Source organism: Fusarium solani (genome assembly GCF_023522795.1).
Source record: "Fusarium solani strain SB1 chromosome Unknown bctg00000000, whole genome shotgun sequence".
NCBI lineage: Eukaryota > Fungi > Ascomycota > Sordariomycetes > Hypocreales > Nectriaceae > Fusarium > Fusarium solani.
The window spans coordinates 4537927-4554645 of NW_027072157.1; the positions used below are offsets into that span (position 1 = coordinate 4537927).

At 53.6% G+C, this 16719-nt stretch overlaps 6 protein-coding genes across 6 annotated transcripts; 2 read left to right on the plus strand and 4 right to left on the minus strand.

The window, feature by feature from the left end:
* Positions 1–130: 130 nt before the first annotated feature.
* MRS44_001437 (uncharacterized protein) lies at positions 131–3754 on the minus strand (the record flags this gene model as incomplete). The annotated part of the gene is made up of 1 exon (XM_046274905.2): positions 131–3754. One exon carries the CDS (start codon positions 3752–3754, stop codon positions 131–133), a length of 3624 nt encoding a protein of 1207 aa, XP_046138298.1.
* A 1009-nt stretch (positions 3755–4763) lies between these two features.
* Positions 4764–6034, minus strand: MRS44_001438 (uncharacterized protein; the record flags this gene model as incomplete). Its single annotated transcript, XM_046274903.2, has 5 exons — positions 4764–5386; positions 5442–5625; positions 5673–5806; positions 5865–5922; positions 5978–6034. 5 exons carry the CDS (start codon positions 6032–6034, stop codon positions 4764–4766), a joined length of 1056 nt encoding a protein of 351 aa, XP_046138296.1.
* Positions 6035–7988: 1954 nt separating this feature from the next.
* MRS44_001439 (uncharacterized protein) lies at positions 7989–11530 on the plus strand (the record flags this gene model as incomplete). The annotated part of the gene is made up of 2 exons (XM_046283822.2): positions 7989–8681; positions 8735–11530. 2 exons carry the CDS (start codon positions 7989–7991, stop codon positions 11528–11530), a joined length of 3489 nt encoding a protein of 1162 aa, XP_046138295.1.
* Positions 11531–12275: 745 nt separating this feature from the next.
* MRS44_001440 (uncharacterized protein) lies at positions 12276–13145 on the plus strand (the record flags this gene model as incomplete). The annotated part of the gene is made up of 4 exons (XM_046274902.2): positions 12276–12296; positions 12391–12476; positions 12532–12684; positions 12767–13145. 4 exons carry the CDS (start codon positions 12276–12278, stop codon positions 13143–13145), a joined length of 639 nt encoding a protein of 212 aa, XP_046138294.1.
* A 463-nt stretch (positions 13146–13608) lies between these two features.
* MRS44_001441 (uncharacterized protein) lies at positions 13609–15051 on the minus strand (the record flags this gene model as incomplete). Its single annotated transcript, XM_046267359.2, has 1 exon — positions 13609–15051. One exon carries the CDS (start codon positions 15049–15051, stop codon positions 13609–13611), a length of 1443 nt encoding a protein of 480 aa, XP_046138293.1.
* A 541-nt stretch (positions 15052–15592) lies between these two features.
* MRS44_001442 (uncharacterized protein) lies at positions 15593–16512 on the minus strand (the record flags this gene model as incomplete). The annotated part of the gene is made up of 3 exons (XM_046270500.1): positions 15593–16136; positions 16209–16341; positions 16401–16512. 3 exons carry the CDS (start codon positions 16510–16512, stop codon positions 15593–15595), a joined length of 789 nt encoding a protein of 262 aa, XP_046138292.1.
* Positions 16513–16719: the final 207 nt, after the last annotated feature.

Below are 16719 nucleotides of genomic sequence, written 5' to 3' on the forward strand. Positions count from 1 at the left end.
ACGGCCGTCGTCAGCCAATTGATCAGGAATGATGTCATTGATCGAGTTGTGAATAGCTTCAAGTCCAACATCAACCATTACAATTGCTCGTACTACACAGGTACAAATCACGTCTATATCCCATCAATCCTCACGACGCCCTCGTTCGCTTTCTGGTTGCCTGAGCTGTATCATCCTCTTCTTCCTCGTCAACTTCTTCAGCATCTTCATCCTCATCCACCTCTATCGCATTCCTCCTCGAAGCCCGTTTCCGCTTGCCTCCTCCATTATCAGCGGCCCTTGACGACTCGCCGGCCGCAGCATTAGCCTTGAGTCTGCCCACAGCTGCAGCCATTCTCTTGCTTCCCTGGGCTTTCTGCCTTGGTGCGAACGCTTCCTTGGCACCCGCTCCCACGCTGCCACCAAAGAACCTTGTGATATTGCTCTGCGTGCCTTCACGATCACGCTTGTTCATATCCTTGATGACTGGCACAAGTACCTCATCCGTCCTCTCCTTACTCCAACCAATGGTAGCCATCAAGAACTGCCGTAGGCCCTCGACATCCGGTACACCCCACTGGAAAGCCTCGCTGCTGTCGTCCACCTCTGGGTTCAGGTACGCATCATAAACAGCTGGGCTGGGGAACCCAGGGGGTAGGAAGAGCTTGGTGCCCTGCGACCTGCGAAACTTCTTGCGAAAGGGGGATGAAGCATCGGCCTCCTTAGGCCGCGATTGCGATTGCACTTCCTTCCACCAATCGCGAAAGTCCTCGAGCCCAGATTTACCAGGAAACTCAGATAGAATCTCAACCGCCGTGACCGGTCCGACTCCAGGCAGACCCTCCGTATAATCTGAACCAAGAAGTTGAGCAAGGGAGATGAGCTGCTCACGAGACAGAGACAGCTCCTTCTCGAGGTCGCCTCCCAGATAACACTCGACAAACTTGTTGCTGTTGAACATGTTCTTGTAGACTCTTGTGCCACCAAACAGAAAGGTATCCGAGTCGTCAGTCACAATGCCATCAACAAGGCCCAGCTGCACCAGCTCGGCACATTGAGCTTCAGCTTCCATGGGCGCAGTGATATAAGGTATGCCAAACAGGCGAAGAAGGGCCTGACATTCCGTGATCATGACCTGGGTAACCTCGTCGGCGTCTCGGCGGTCCTTCTTTTGCTGACTTCGTAGGGCTCGTAGCTCTCTCTCGTAGTCCTCTTTATTCTGCTCCGCCGACTTATTGTTCAACTCACTGGCAAATCGAGCATGCTCTTCAGCTTCTTCAGCCATCTGCGCCATGAGTTCTTCGTCGCCAGGGTCACTGAATTCATCATACTCGACATCATCGAATAGTCCATCATCTGGGAGTTCGGCGTCTTTCTCTGCCCCGTCTGCCACTGGCGTGCTGAGAGAGGGGACGTCCTCAAATACGGGAGAAGGGCTCTTCGCTGCAGTTGGTTCGGCCATAGTGTTCACTGGCACCACATCCTCAAATTCAGGTTCAGGGGACTCTGACTGCCGAGCCTTTTTCTGTTCCTGGGGTTCCGTGTCGTCCAGGTCAACATGTTCCGGAGCGCTTTGCACCACGGGGTCAGGCAAGGGTTCTTCAGGTTCTCTTGAAGCACGTTCAGGGCTGGCTTCCAAAACTTGAAGTGGAGATGGTACTTGTAGTGTGGCATCTGGCTCACTGTCATCAACATCGATGACGATCGGCACGTTTCGCGTTGACTTCTTGGGCGATGGTGGCTTATCCAAAACCTCGATGTCACTCCCATCATCTGATGAAGAATCAATCTCAATGAGCTGATCCTGCATCTGCCGACGGTGAAGCCTCTCTTCCTCTTCGGCTGCCAGCCTGTCCGCAGCATTGATTTCACGCTCCACATCTTGCTGCTTCTTAAGTGACTCTCGGATGTCTGTATTATCTGCCAGCCACGGTGGCAGAGGCTTTGGGGCATCATCATCCAGCTCCCTCTCAAAGCCACCTGCCATGTCGTCGACTTCATCGACGGGCGCTGGGGTTTCTTGTGTGTGTTTATCCTCCTTCTGAGTCGTCTTTTTCCCGAAGAGAGAAGAACCCCAGTCCAGCTTAGGGAACGGCAATGGCCCATCAAACGGGTTCTTCTTGTTCTCAACGACTGGTACGGGTTGCGGACGCTTCTTCATCCTGGCTTTGGCGAGAACCGTCTGCATGTCTTCATCGCTATCACTATCCGCAGCGGTACTAGGTTCTTGTCGCTTCGGCACAGCTGCGCTGGCTCGGTTGTTGACAATATGCGCAATCATCGAGCCTCCTTTGGCGGTGATAGGCTTTTGCGCTTCGACGGATTTCTGTGTCCACTTGGGTGCCTCGATGGGCACATCCTCAAACTCATCATCGTCCTTTAGTTCTCGCCCTACTCCGTGCTGGTTTTGTAATGACAGAGCAATGGCCTTGTTGAGGTCATCTTCTTCATCCGGGTGTAGTGCCTCCTGACCTGGCTCCTTGAAGAGATCATTCGTATTCCCAAGATCACCACCTACAAACAGAGACCCTTCATCGTTGGTAGTGGGCTCCGTTCGGTGGCCATCGTAGAGTTGCTGGCGTCGGGCAGCCATATCCTGTGCTGCCTGAGCGCTGGCGAGCATCGCTGCTGAAGGTTTTGGCAGCCTGTTCAGGCCTTCGATGGGAACATCCTCAAAATCCTCATCTTCCTCATCTTCGTCGTCCTTGGATTGATATTGAACTTGGATGGCATCCACATCAATTGGCTTGTGTGCTTCTCCAATGTCCTTGTCCCTGCTGACCACACCCAGGGCCCATCCGCCTTCAGCGCCCTCATTCTTGACAAGAATGTACTCTCTGTTCTTTTCACCAGCAACACGTGCGTTGACACCGAGAGTCAGATCTGTGCCAGTCATTCCAACCTCAAGCATCAGGCGTTGAGTAAGGTGGTTTCTCTCCTTGACTCTTTCGATCTGAAACCTGGAAAATGCCATCCGATCGGGAAACATGTCGTCCAACTGTTCCTTACTAAGGCCCATTCTCAGTCGACTTCTAAGTCTCGCTGCGTTCAAGATGTTGTATCGATCCGGGGGCGGAAGACTCTTAAAGAACTCGCCATCAAAGTCAATCTTGCTAAAGTCGTACAGATTGATGTCTTCTCCGTCATGAAACTGTCGCGCATATTCTTCCAGCTCTTCCACGCTCATGATTCGCGGGTCATCAGGCTTCCCCATTGCGGCGATACCGCCTCCGTCAAGGTCCGGTAGATGGTAGGCATCTTGCTTGCGAAACGTTCTGGCCTTTTGTCTCTCCTTCTGCGATAGAAGCACTTCGTCCTCGTAGACTAGTTGGCTGACATCAGGGATCTCCTCCTGCTGTTCCTCTTCTCGGGCAGACACATCGCGGTCTCTGTCCCGTCGCCGGCGATCTTGTTCCTCTTCCGCAATGCGCTGCATCTGCACGGCGAGCAGCTTGCCGGCCGTTCGCACAGCATCTTCGCGACGGCCTTCTCTTCTTCGCTTTCGCTGTTGGATCGTCTGGCGCTTGAGAACGGGGGCGCCGCCATCAAAGACAAAGACCGGCTGGATGCCGAACCAGAGGAGCTTGCATATACGACGAAAGAAACCGACTACATGCGAGTTGCGCAGAGCGTTTCCTTCCCTGTCGCGCACAGCTTTGAGGAACTGGTAAATCCAGATGGACGCATCAACGGCGAGACGCTTGCGATTGAGAGTCGCGAGGTTCGTGGGCCGAGCGCATGGCTGGATAACGGTCCAGAGGCCGTTAACACCCATGACGGGATGTCACCGTGAACTTGATGGGCAATTGCAGGCGCAGGGTCGGGGAGGCACGAAGCCTGGTCTTCAAGGGTAGGGCCCTCGTCTCGCAAAGTCTATGATCATGATCTAGCACGGCCTAGTCGAGCAAGACCTGATAGACCGAGGACAAACGCGAATGAATGTGAAGGAGGAAGAATGAAGGAAGAAGTTGTAGGCAACCATTGAGCTTTCACGCTCTCCCTAAGCCAGCGCGCCAGTGCCTGTGCATAACGTCAGCGTGGGCCTATCGCGGCTAATCCACTGGCGAATGGTGGCTCTAGTCTAATTCTTCAGAGAATGAGCGGCTCCCCCACGTTCACCTTGGACCTTGTCCAACTCTACCACGCCCTCTATTGATTTCGCCGCCTGCGGAAATGGACTCGGAGCAGGCTCGAGAATACCTATCGGGTATTCTAAACAAGAACCTGCGTGTATACACCACAGATGGTCGCCTATTCTGGGGTGCTCTAAAATGCACCGACCCTGTATGTCTCTCAGACCCCTCCAACTCATGCGTCACTGCATTGACATTTCGCTGACATTTGAGGGCAAAGGATAGGAACATTGTTCTTGCTCATACATACGAGTACCGGCAACCGTCATCTAGACAGCGTGCAGAAGCAGCCGAAAAGGCCGGTAGCGAGACAATCAAGCTTGACATGAGCTCCCGCTATCTGGGACTAGTAGTGGTGCCCGGACATCACATCGTCAAGATGGAGGTTGAGGAATTTGCGAGCCAAATGCGGAACCAGATTTGATGATATCAATGAGAACATAATATTAGTGGCTAAAAATACAGCAACAAGGCTACTACAAGAGAAAGTGCCCAATCAGCCTTTTACAATCCATCCTGCCAGAAGCTATCCTCAACGCCTCATGCAACCTGGGTCGCATTCCCGTCATTACAAAGCCTAGGAGAGCATAGTACTCTCCCATGGAGTGTGGCTCTTCTGCCTACGCTCCCGTTCCGCACCGGCGACTTTCTCTAAGCGGCGGCAACTTCCTGGGTGCGTCCACGGGACTCGCCGTTCAGGCCACCATCACTGTCCATGATGGAGCCTCGGACATCCTCCTCATCCTCCTCGTCGCTCTCAAGGTCATGGTCCCGTGCCGTCCAGGAGCTTCCATCGTTGAGAGGGACGTCCTGGCCAGAGAGATCATGTCCCTCGCTTCTAGCACGGATGTTGTTTCGGCGTCGCTGCGAAAGAGTTCGTGCGCGGGTCGAGAGCTTGGACGAGACAACAGCGTTCGATGTAACCCAGTTGGTGAGAGCATCCTCGCAGTCCTGAATAATAGCCTTGCTGGCCTCGTATCCGTCATAAGCCTGGCGAGTCTCGCCGGGAGTGACTGGGGTATCGTCGATGAGCTCGAGGAGGTGCTTTCCGTATCCGGCGATGATGGCGACCTTCTCACAGTGCTCGCGCAGAGCATCAAACTGGTATGTGTAGGCAGCCTTGACCTTTTCGCGAGTGATGTTGGACAGCTGGGCCTCAGCGACGAGAGATTCGGCCTCGGCTCGCACGAGCTCCTGTTCGAGGACGACGATCTTGGGAGAGTTGGGCTCCTTGTACTTGAGCTGGGCGATCTGGTCCGTGATCTTTTGCTTGCCTGTTCTTGGCGTCAGTAGTGTTACCTCGAAGCTTCAGGCGGGGGCAATTCTTACGGTCGCGGCTGGGCTGCACCGACGCCTCAATGTTACGGATGCTCTTCATCGTAATTCGGTATTGGTCGTATCGGTCCACGTATTGGTCTTCGAGCTCGCCGATTTCGTAGAGTAGCACACCAAGCTTGTCGGTGACGTCAGAGACATCTTCGTCGCCGGCCTCGCCCCAGATGGAGAGTTGTTGCTATCGAAGTCAGAACCTCATCGTGAGTGAAGGTATTATGAACATACTGCCACTTCCATCCGCTCGCGGGCGACAGTCTCGAGACTGCGCATCACGTTCTTCTCCATCTTGACCAACTGGGAGAGCTTCTTAGCCAGGTCGGGCCCGAAGGCGCCGCCGGCATTTCGACGAAGGGCATGTCCTGTAGGACGAGAATTGTTAATTTCGAGGAGCTCGTCGCGGGGCGAACCCAAGCTTACCGAAGCTACCCTTGAAGAGACGGCCGGACTTTGTTGATGACGGAGGAGGGGGAGGGTTCTGTGGAATGAGGTCAGTTCTGGCTCTGTGGCGCGCTGCATCAAATCAGACATACCTGGAGCTGGGAGGCAGTAGGCGCCCGGGTCTGGCGCATAGAATAGGTGCGATGCATGTTGATGGCGATGATGCGACAGGCGGTGGAGCTGACAGATTGTTTCGACGCGGAGACGCAGGGGATAAGTAATACTGAGTGGAGATAAACGTGGGTTGATGGACAGCTGCAGCACTGAGAAACAAGGGTGAGATGTCGGAGAAGGCACAGAAGGAAGATCGAGTCCGGGCCGCCGGAGAACGTTATATGAGAAAACCCAAAAACCTGGCAAGCCTAGAGGTGGTGTTGTTGCTGCGGAGAACAAGATCGTCACCTTTTGGCTGGCAAGTTGAAGGCGACGTCATCAAAGCTCCACATCGTCAGAATTGCGACCAAGGCTGAGTTACGAGCGGGCGCTAAGGGACAAAGTACTTGTACGGGAAAACTGGCCAGTTTTTACGATGAGATGAAGTACCGCTACCGGATCCCAAGCATGTCTCAGGTCTACGTCGTTCGATTTGGCCGCCAAGTATCCCGACCTGCGCATCCGGGACTGGGCTTCCCTCGAGTTGGCTGGCCATCCCGCATGCGGCTCGCAGCCACCAAGCTTCGGTCATTTTGGGCGCTAGTCAGCGTCTAAGATGAAGTATGACGGAATTGAAGCCAAATATTGGGGTCCTTTGAGCGTCTGTGGGTGGGTGACGGGCTCCTGAGTCGAATGCCCCCCGGCAGTTCCCAGGCCGAAAGAAGGGGTCAGGCATCGGACCCAGCGGATCGCATCCATGCTTGGATGCTTGGTGTTGATGTCAGTCATGAAACAGGGTCTCATCTGGCGATGAACATGACACCTAAATAGGCATGGGCCGGTTTGTAGAGGCTGAGCAGAGGTTGTGGCATTACTTATGCAACGCGAGGCTTCAGGGTAAACGACCGGCGCAGTTCCAGTGTTGGCATGGGAGGATAGGAATGCAGCTTCTTGCATGGGAGTTGACTACCCGGTGTTTATTCTCCATTACTAGGACCCGTGGCACTGAGTAATCTTCCCCTGCGCGCACTCTTCCTCTGGCTATGGTGGGTTGGTATTGTTGGTGAAGTCAAGTTGCAGGTATCCTGATCCGGGGATTCCGATGGACTCAAGTAGACCGTACCTATGGAGACAAAGCCCAGCGATAAGCATATTCTAGCCCAAGGACACCAGCGCCAATAAGATCAACCCGACGGGGGGATATATTCACCATCAGCAGGACTTCCTTCACGTGTTACCTTTTTCCCCACAGGTTTTTCTTTATTTAAATCTACTCATCATTCAGTCACAGGCTTTGAGGGAGTTATCAAATTGCGCCACAAGAGGCCAACCTTGCGCATGAGGTCCAGCCTTACAACTACAAGCCCTGCGCAATCTGCAATAATTGAACTGGAAAAAAGACAGCAAGAGAGTAGCAAGCTCAAGCAAGCTGAGAATATAACTCATCTTATCATTTAACTCTGGTCAAAATATTCAATGTCCTGTCTGGATATATAAGCCGGAGGAAATGATTGCTCCATCGAGAAAAGCGCGGCCTCCACAATCGCGCTAAACCTAGTTGGCCAACACGCGCCCCTGTCAAGCCCCTGCAGACTCCTCTCAACGCGTGTGTTGGACACTCATTCACCACTCACTTTCACCTCGAATCTCAACGACAACACAACATCGCGAGTCGCAAATATCATATTTCGCGCATCATTAGCTCGCGGCGCCAGATTTAACCGAGTAGGAAGCACGCATCAGACGGCCTTGTTCGCGTTTGACGGCGCTACCTGCTCTTCTCTCGGGCCTGCACTTTCGTCTCGGCCACACGCGTTTCCCGGCGCTGGACAAACTCCCGCTTCCTTCAACCTACAACTGCCAGCTCAAAACAAACTTTATCCTGCATAATTCCCTTGTTCCTTCCCGACTCCCAAAGGCAGAAGTGTTACCCCCGCAGAATGGTTGCAGCTGCAAGTGAAGGCGAGGGGCAATCCTAAAAAAACCTTGACAAAGTTGTCAGCCGCAGCCATGGCACCTGTCGACCACGTCGACTTGACCTTGGAGTCGAGCGACTCTGAAGGCCACGCAATCCATTCTCGCATCTTTCCTCCCCAAAGATCGTCGCCGCATCTATCGCAGCGCGCAGAGACAACCACCGCCAGATTTGATCTCGACCCTTTTGCTGGTCGCCCGTCGGTGACAAATATCCATCACGGTACTATTCGCCGGCCCATAAGCCCGCCCCAGCTGAAGCGACCTGTGGTTGCCAACACCAGCCAAGGTGGCAACACCTCGTTCGAGCCAGCCCGTTCAGTACCCGCGGTGGCCAGGCCAGCACCCAAGACGACCTCGACAAGCCCTAGTGTCGACAATGCCACAGACATGGCAAGACTGTCTGGTGTCGGACCTACCAACCCGCCGCCTCGACAGGTAACGCCGCCCCTTGAGCGTCACTCTCCCAAGCAAAGCCAGCAAACCAAAGCCACGCCTCCCAAATATCAGACGCCTAGGAAGCCAGAATGGGATGTCGCTGGCATCGCCCGCACACTGACGACCTTTCGCCAAGACATCAAGGATGGTCATGCACGAATGACGTCCTACATCATCGAATCCACCAAAGCTACAGAACGTCGTGTTCACACGGGCAATGACCTCTTCGCCGGACTCGCCAGCAAGCCTGTGCCAGCCCAAAAGGGTGAAACTATGAGAATAAGATTCAAAGTAATGACCCTCCAACCACTGTGAGGCAGTTTGATATTAATGTCATGGTATAGGAGCACTCCAAGATGAAGAGTAATAGACGCGAAGATCACTATCTTATCCAGCGCATCCAGACTGATGAAGAACGCGTCCCCCGATACCGGTTCCATCACGTGGAAATCAAAAAGAATGTCCTCACACCAAACACAATGCTGACCTTTGTCCCCCATCTGAGGGATCTGGAGAGCTCTGAAGAGTCAAAGTACAATGTCTGGTTGCAGGAGCTGGAGGATATTGACCGCAAATCGGGGTTCAAGCCCATGAGCCGAGAAGAAAAGGTGCGCGTTACCGTCCGCTCGGAATTCGCCTCGACCGTCTCTCTTTACCTCGAAGACTGGCTGGACAAGCTTGCGCTCCCGGGCTGCAACAAGTCCACCTTGATTCGCTACATGGCAAGCCGGGCACCCGACGATGCAATCACCCCTCGACAGAAGTCCGACATTCTCAATTCGCATCGCCCAGCAGAGTCTACTACCCCGCCCGAAGCCAACAGAGCCGCCGAGATGTTCACCGAAGCCTTCCACCGTGTCTTTCATCAGGGTCAATCGCCCACAAAACAAATCGCGCTACGTGATGTCCTCCTTCTCGACGAGTCGGTTGACAGCATCATGGACTCGAAACCAACTGCCAAGGACGGCTCCAGCTCTCAGAACGAGAACGAGTTTGAGGTGGCCGAGTATGAACTTGGAAGTTATTGCATTCTTGGTTGTCTTATCTGCTTTAGCCATTCTTGTGAGCACGGAGAGTATGATGCTCAGAATTGCAAACGCACCGTTTCGATCATGCCTCGTCTCTCAGATACTCTCAAGCGACGCAGGCGCAATGCTTCCGATGGAATTAACCATGTCAATGGGAACAGCCACGGTCTGGGTCCATGCAAACGAGACTGCTACAAAACGCCAACCCATTCGCCCCTAAACCCTGACCACCGGCCCTGGACCCAAGACGAGCGCACTGTCTTGCGAGCCACGGTTGCGACGACCGATGGAAGTCGAGTCAAGAGGGATCCGTTGTGCTTTATCGCCCATCTTCTCGACCGCGACTGTTCCGATGTTTTCCAAGAGTACGAACGTATGGGCGTCTCTCTACCTACCCCCGAGCCTGTCAACAAGACACAGATCCGGACTGTTTCATGGTATGATCGCTTCAAGAAGGCGCTTATCGGCGACTGGGAAAACCACACCATCACTCATGAACACCAGCGGCGTGAACTGTCTGAGCCCTGCTCTCACGAAGGGCCATGCACTTTGGAAAGTTGCACGTGTGTACAGCATGGGCTCCTCTGTGAAAAGTTTTGTGGCTGCACGGTGGAAAGTTGCGCGTACAAGTTCACGGGCTGCGCTTGTCACTCGCAAGGCAAGACCTGTCTCTCGAAACAAAAGGACCGGCCATGCATTTGTGTGCAGTTGAATCGTGAGTGCGATCCAGATCTCTGTGGAAATTGTGGCGCACTGGAGAGAGCCGACCCAGAGAACGCCGAAGACGACATTCTTCATGCTACGGGCTGTCAGAACTGCGCATTGCAGCGTGGTCTTCCCAAGGGTCTTGCCTTGGGCCAAAGCCAGCTTGAGGGAGTGGGATATGGTCTGTTCACTGCCGAGTTCATCGCGCAGGATGATTTTATCATCGAGTATGTCGGAGAACTCATCACTCACGACGAAGGTGTCCGCAGAGAAGCCAGACGAGGCGACGTTTTTGACGAGGAATCTAACATCTCGTACGTCTTTACATTGTTGGAGAACGAAGGCATCTGGGTCGACGCAGCCATCTATGGCAACCTTAGCCGTTACATCAACCACGCGTCAGAGAGCGACAAGCGCGGGTGCAACATCACACCCCGGATTCTCTACGTGAATGGCGAGTACCGGATCAAGTTCACTGCCATGCGTGACATTGAGGCCGGCGAGGAGTTGTTTTTCAATTATGGCGAGAACTTCCCCAACCTGACCAAGAAGCTCCTCGACCATAAGGTGGGAGGGAAGTCTGACCAGGGCAAGAAGCGGACACGGCGGCCCAATCATGGAGAGGGAGTGGCCAGGAAAGCCCCCAAGGCGGACAAGAAGAAGCCAGGCAAGGGCAAGAAGGCTGCGCGCCTCGCTCTCGAAGACGAGGACCTGACTATGATGGAAAGCCCTGGCTTCGCAATCCAATCAGACCGCAAGCGCAAGCGTGGAGCGCATAACGACTCGGAGGAGGAGGAGTACCAGCCAACGGGAACGGATGCGACGTCCCGGGCAGGGACACCGTCGACGGGTGATTCTGATTTTGCCTCAGGTAAGGCTGGAGGGAGGTTGCGAAAGCGAACGCGACAGGTGCCGAAATCAGCAGCCGAGCAAGCGGGCAAGCCTCGAGGAGAGCCCAAGACACGGGGCAAACGGGGCGGCGCCAGACCCGGAAGTGGTAGGCCTAGAAAGTACCCACGCACGGCGCCGAAGTCTGCCCCGGCCCCGGTCCCGGCCACGATTCCAGAAGAGCCCAAGGCACCAACGCCAGAGGAGGCCCAGATTGTGGTGCCGTCAACGACAACGACCCAGCCAGTGGTGACGGCGCTTGGGCTCCAGCCGCAACAGCAGCCTAATTCTCACCCGCAATCGCAACCGCAGTCGACGGAAATTGATGATAGTGTGGAAGATAACGACTACAGCGGTGATATTAGGGACGAGATTATGCTGCATAGTCAGCTTGAAAGAAGGGATAATGGCGGCGTAGAAGACGACGACGACGACGACGACGATTCCGACGTGATTGTCCGATCGAGGAGATATCGACGTCCTTCGGCCAAGGCCCGGGATGATGGGTCATGGTCATAGGCACGGACGATAGGAACGGTTTCAAAGTCGAGAGGGCGGGGTTGTTGTAAGATAATTGAGGGATATGGTATGTATCCTCTGCGTAATATGCTATTTGTGATTTGGGGTGGTCAGGTATAGATTGGGGGAGAGCCAAAGGTGAAAGAATAGGTAGCCATCGGCAGATGGTTATCTAGCTATAGCTATAGTAGGGCTCATTTTCTCTTGAAATTGCAATCGCATCTTTGTTGCTTCAAGGCCTGGATAGATCGTGATGGTGATGGCGTCAGTGACATCATGTTTATGAATATTTGCATACAGGATGAGCGCTTGTGACATAAAAATGCACAGACTGCACAAGCCACAACTGAGAAAGTTGTGAATGCCCCACCATTCACGGCCCGCACTCCAGCCACAAACGATGACGTTGTCGATTCGAAAACGACGGAAGCAGCAAGCGCTACGTAGCTTGGTAGGCAGGTACATTCCCTACCTACCTTGCCCACCTACGTAGGACAGCTTGCCATGCCAGGCTGAACTGACCACCTTTCTTCCTCTTCCTCCTCCTACAAATACACTGACCTTCCAGGTTGAGAGAGAGCTTCTTCCTTTCAAACACTCAATAACTCTTTCACGCACATACGCTCGACTCGACTCGACTCTTTTGCTCGCGTCCCCCGCCATCCGAGGCCTCCATCTTCAGCTCCGATTCCTCACGTTTTGAATCGCCCTTGTTTTCTACCCCTCCTCAACTTCCACCGTCGCCATGACGCTCTACTACACTCTCGTATGCGCTCCCATCTTTAGGAGAACCGTTCTCGTGCTACCTACTAGGAGCTCTGCGGCCGTCGCGGGATCATGTTGCTAATTGCGTGGCTCAGGTCTTTTTGTTGTTGGTGTTTGAGATGGCGCTGTTCATGCTCCTGATCATCCCGCTCCCTTTCAACGTCAAGCGCAAGATCTTTACGTACGTCTCTACTTGTCCTCTTGTGCTCTGGAAAGCTTTGAACTAACGGATGCAGCTTCATCTCCGAGAACCCCGTCGTCGCCAAGATCCAGTACTGGATGAAGATCACATTCATCTTTATCCTGATCCTCTTTATCGACAGCGTCAACCGAGTCTACCGTGTCCAGCTTGAGCTCATCGCCGCGTCGGAACAGTCTAAGCAGGGAGGGTATGTGACAAACTTCCCTTCTCTATCCCACAACTACCCGAAGCTCCAAGTTCCATGAACCTCGCTAACTATGCAACTACAGCGCCGCCGTCATGGGTCACGAACGTCTCGAAGTCCAAGCCCGCAAGTTCTACTCTCAGCGCAACATGTACCTCTGCGGCTTCACCTTGTTCCTTTCGCTCATCCTCAACCGCACCTATGTGATGATCCTTGAGGTGATGCGTCTTGAGGACAAGGTCCGTGCCTACGAGGGCACCAAGCAGAACGCCAAGGAGAGTGAGAAGCTTGCCGTCGCTGGCAAGCCCGGTGAGCTCGCCCGTCTCCGAGAAGAGCTCGAGAAGAAGGAGCAGGACCTGCAGAACCTCAAGAAGCAGAGCACGCAGCTTCACAAGAGCTACGACGAGCTTAGCGACAAGTATGCTGCCACTCAGCAGACTGGTGAGGATAAGAAGGGTATCTAAGCAATGTTCATGACATTTAATTGCCCTTGAGGGGATCCTACCAATGGATCAACCGGCACTGGGTCCAGTGTCGCTACCGATCACAGGCAGAATCAGAGGCTACGTCAGGCCAGCACCTTTCAGGGTACATGAAGAAAACTACAGACCAGGGTTATATGTAGCAGAGGACGCAAAACAATGGGCGGGCATAAGGTTACCGGGCAAACAACGGCGCAAAGTTGACGATTTTGGCGCGTATTAGGCTATCGATCGATCGACAATTTGAGATTGTATTCAATTTCCCAGAAGGATAGAATTATCAGGAATAGTGAATCTACCTTTGTGAAGTGTCATCGCTCTTGACCAAACTTGTTTGTTGGTGTCCAAGCCGATAATGAAGTTAAATTGATAGTAAAATGGCCATCGCCGTAACCCAGGGTATCCAGCATCATTTGGTCAAACTGCCCTTCTGTCCAACCCAATTCTAATAATCCATGTCATACTTTTCTGGAAACAAAATGCCATTCGCCATTTCCAAGACTGAAAACTCGCAATCGTCCTGAGCATCATCCTCGTCCCATGGCAACAGACCCATGGCACGCATCCCGTCGGCACCTCCGGCCTCGCCGACCTTTTGCACCGCCTCCTCTGCTTTCAAGGGTAGATCACCTGCGGGAGCACCACCAAAGTCGGGGCCAGATTCGCCGTGAAGCAGTGCCTTGCGCTGACGGACGAGGTAGAGCGCGTTTGTCTGGGTCAGTGGGCAGGCGGGGAGATAGAGAATCGCCGTCGTGGGTAGATCTGGGCGACATCGGCGGTCTAGGGCATAAACAGCATCGCAATGCCAGACAAGATAGTCGCCTGGGGCGAGCTTGGGTATTGGGATCATGCTACGGTTGAGTTGAAGGTGAGGGTGGAGTGCTTCGTTGAGTTCTTGGGGGTATGAGGGGAGGGCGCCTTGGATGACAGACGAGGGAGGTTGTTCGAGAGTCCAGTTGTCTGGAGAAAGGAAGCTTGGGTGTGTTGGCGAGGACTCATTGGGAACAAAGAATGGTCGGAGGAGGAGATATGCAGTTGTGAGCCGTATCATGGGACACAAGAGGAGGGTGCCTTCGCCAACAGGGAGGTCACTTAGTGATATCCAGCCCTGGAACATGCGGAACAAGCTACACGAGCCATCGCCGTTGTACAGATCGCTCGTCACCTTGAGGCGAGTGCTGCTCTCCCATGGATCCCACTCCTCCCACTCGCCATCCCAGATGCGCTGATATGTTCCGGCCGAGCCGTAGCCGTCGGACTCCCAGCGCTCCACGCTCCCGCCGTCGACATAGACGCTCAGGGAGCATGTTTCATCCTCGGGGTGTCTGATTCTCATACGATCGGCATAGCTAACGGGAAAGTTAGGACTAACAAGTGCTGCCGGGTCGGATGATCGCCATAGGTTCATGAGGAAACGCTGGGCATAGAGCACATTCGCATGGCCCCGAGCCTTGATTTGTGCAGGGGACCAATATATCCCGTAGAGATGCGGATCATGCGTGGGAAGACGCTGTGCTCGGGGGTCCTCCTTCAAGTATTGATCTGTTTCTGTCTTCCACTGGGCAGCGATATCATGAGGGATAACACCCCGAATGACAGCAACGCCCCGTTCCTTGAGTTGTGATGAAAATTTGGCGGCTTCCGAGTCCTTCTTGAGATGGTCAAACTCGATTGATGGGAAAATGTCAGGGCCCTTGTTGGCAACAATGTCGATTTCTGTCTTGAGCTTGACCAGCAGTCTCGTCCATGAGGCTTTGATCTGGTCTTCCTTGCCAGCAATCAAGCCCCGCTTGATTCGTGCAAAACGGGAGGGAAGCGGTATAGCTTCAGTGGTTTGGGCGAACATGCTACTTGAGGGCCCATGTCGGTGGTGGCCATTGGACGCCATGTTGAATCCAGGAGTTGGCTGACGAAACACGGTCAGAGCCTTTTAATTGTGACAGCTTCTGCCCGTCTATGGGGGAAAGCCCGACATAATGGGCGTTTCGTGGGGCGGTGTTGGATTTATAATAGTTGAGTGCAACCCGCAGCGGCGCACGTTCTGATGGGTCGGACTCCACGATGCTATCTTTATCGTAACGTCTGGGTAGGCTAGTTATCTCGAAAGTTGTTCTTGGGGCGGGAATTCCTCGGTTGGAGTTGTTATTCTTCGGATGCTCACCGCTATGACGGGCCGGAGATCCGGTGTTGCCGCATGAGGTATCTTGAGTCTTCCAGCTATATCCTAATAGAGTAATCTGGGGGCCGGAACCGAATGACGCAGATTTAGCTGCGGGTGTCGTACGTCTTGAATGATCAGCTGCCAACTGGAAGACACGGCATTCTCTGTTGATGGAGCCTCGTGGACTAATAGGATGAGTTTCCAATGTCATGGATCCGGGCGTGCAGCTGAGTGACTGCCGATGAGTCGTAGATGGCTGACAGATCAGTTAAGCCTTGACTCGCTTCGATCGACGAAGGACAGGGGCGTCGTGGGTTGCATCGTCAGCCTTCTCAACCCTGGTGTCAGGCTTCCGCTTCGTTGAAGATGGTGCCCTGTTCTTCTTGGCCTCCTTGGAGGGCACCACATGGTCTGATGGCTTGGGCGAAGCTGGTCCCTTCATCAACACATAGGCAACCCTTTCCACATCACTTGCTGCAACGTCAAGTCTCTCGTGTAGATCGTTCACCGCGGAGCAAAGAGAGCGATACTCCTTGGCGTTGTACTTGATAGGGCTCTGCTTTCCATCACAGCATAGCCACCAGAAAACCTCGTCGGCGAAAAAGATGACCCGATTTGCATCATGAACGGCCAGGAGGAGAGACGCGGTTGCAGGACCGATGCCCTTGAGTTTCGTCAAGACATTGAGGGCCGCGTCGATGTTGGTGTCCTCCTTGTAGGCATCAATGGCTTGCTTGACGATATCCTCAGCCGTATCGGCATCGTTTGAAGACACAAGCTTCATCAGTGTTGGCCTAAACTTTCCGTGGCGTCTGTCCGACGGTCAGATCTATCCTTGCATTATCGGGCTTGGAGGCAAAATCACAACCCGCATTCGCACTTACAACTTCCACTCGACAAGGGTTTTGATGTCATCAAGCTTCATCGGGCGGGTGTCCTTGCCAGGGCTGAACATGTCCAACGCGTAATTGTAACGATACTCATCAAGCGCCTCCAAGGTCTTCTGACCAGGTTTGGCTGCAGTTATCAAGAGCTGAATTAGCGCAGCCTCCAAGAACACGAATTAAACGACATACCACCCTTGGTACTAGAGATATCCTTGATGAGAGCCGGGTACTGGCCCAAGAGTTGGTTGAACTCGTCGATGGTGATTTTGTCTACAGAGGCGATCGCAGTCTTGGAAGCCATTGTCACGACGCGCCCTAGGATTCTAGGCTGGTTGAATTGAGGCTTCGGCCGCGAAGAAGAAGAAACCTGGAGATTGAGACGAGAGACGGGTTTGAATAAAGTGCGATAGGAGAATAGCATACCAATGATTGTTGGTGAGGTTGGAAGATGAAAGATGGAAGCTGAGTTTGGAGGCGCGACGCGATTTCCGTGCTGGCCTTAGCCACA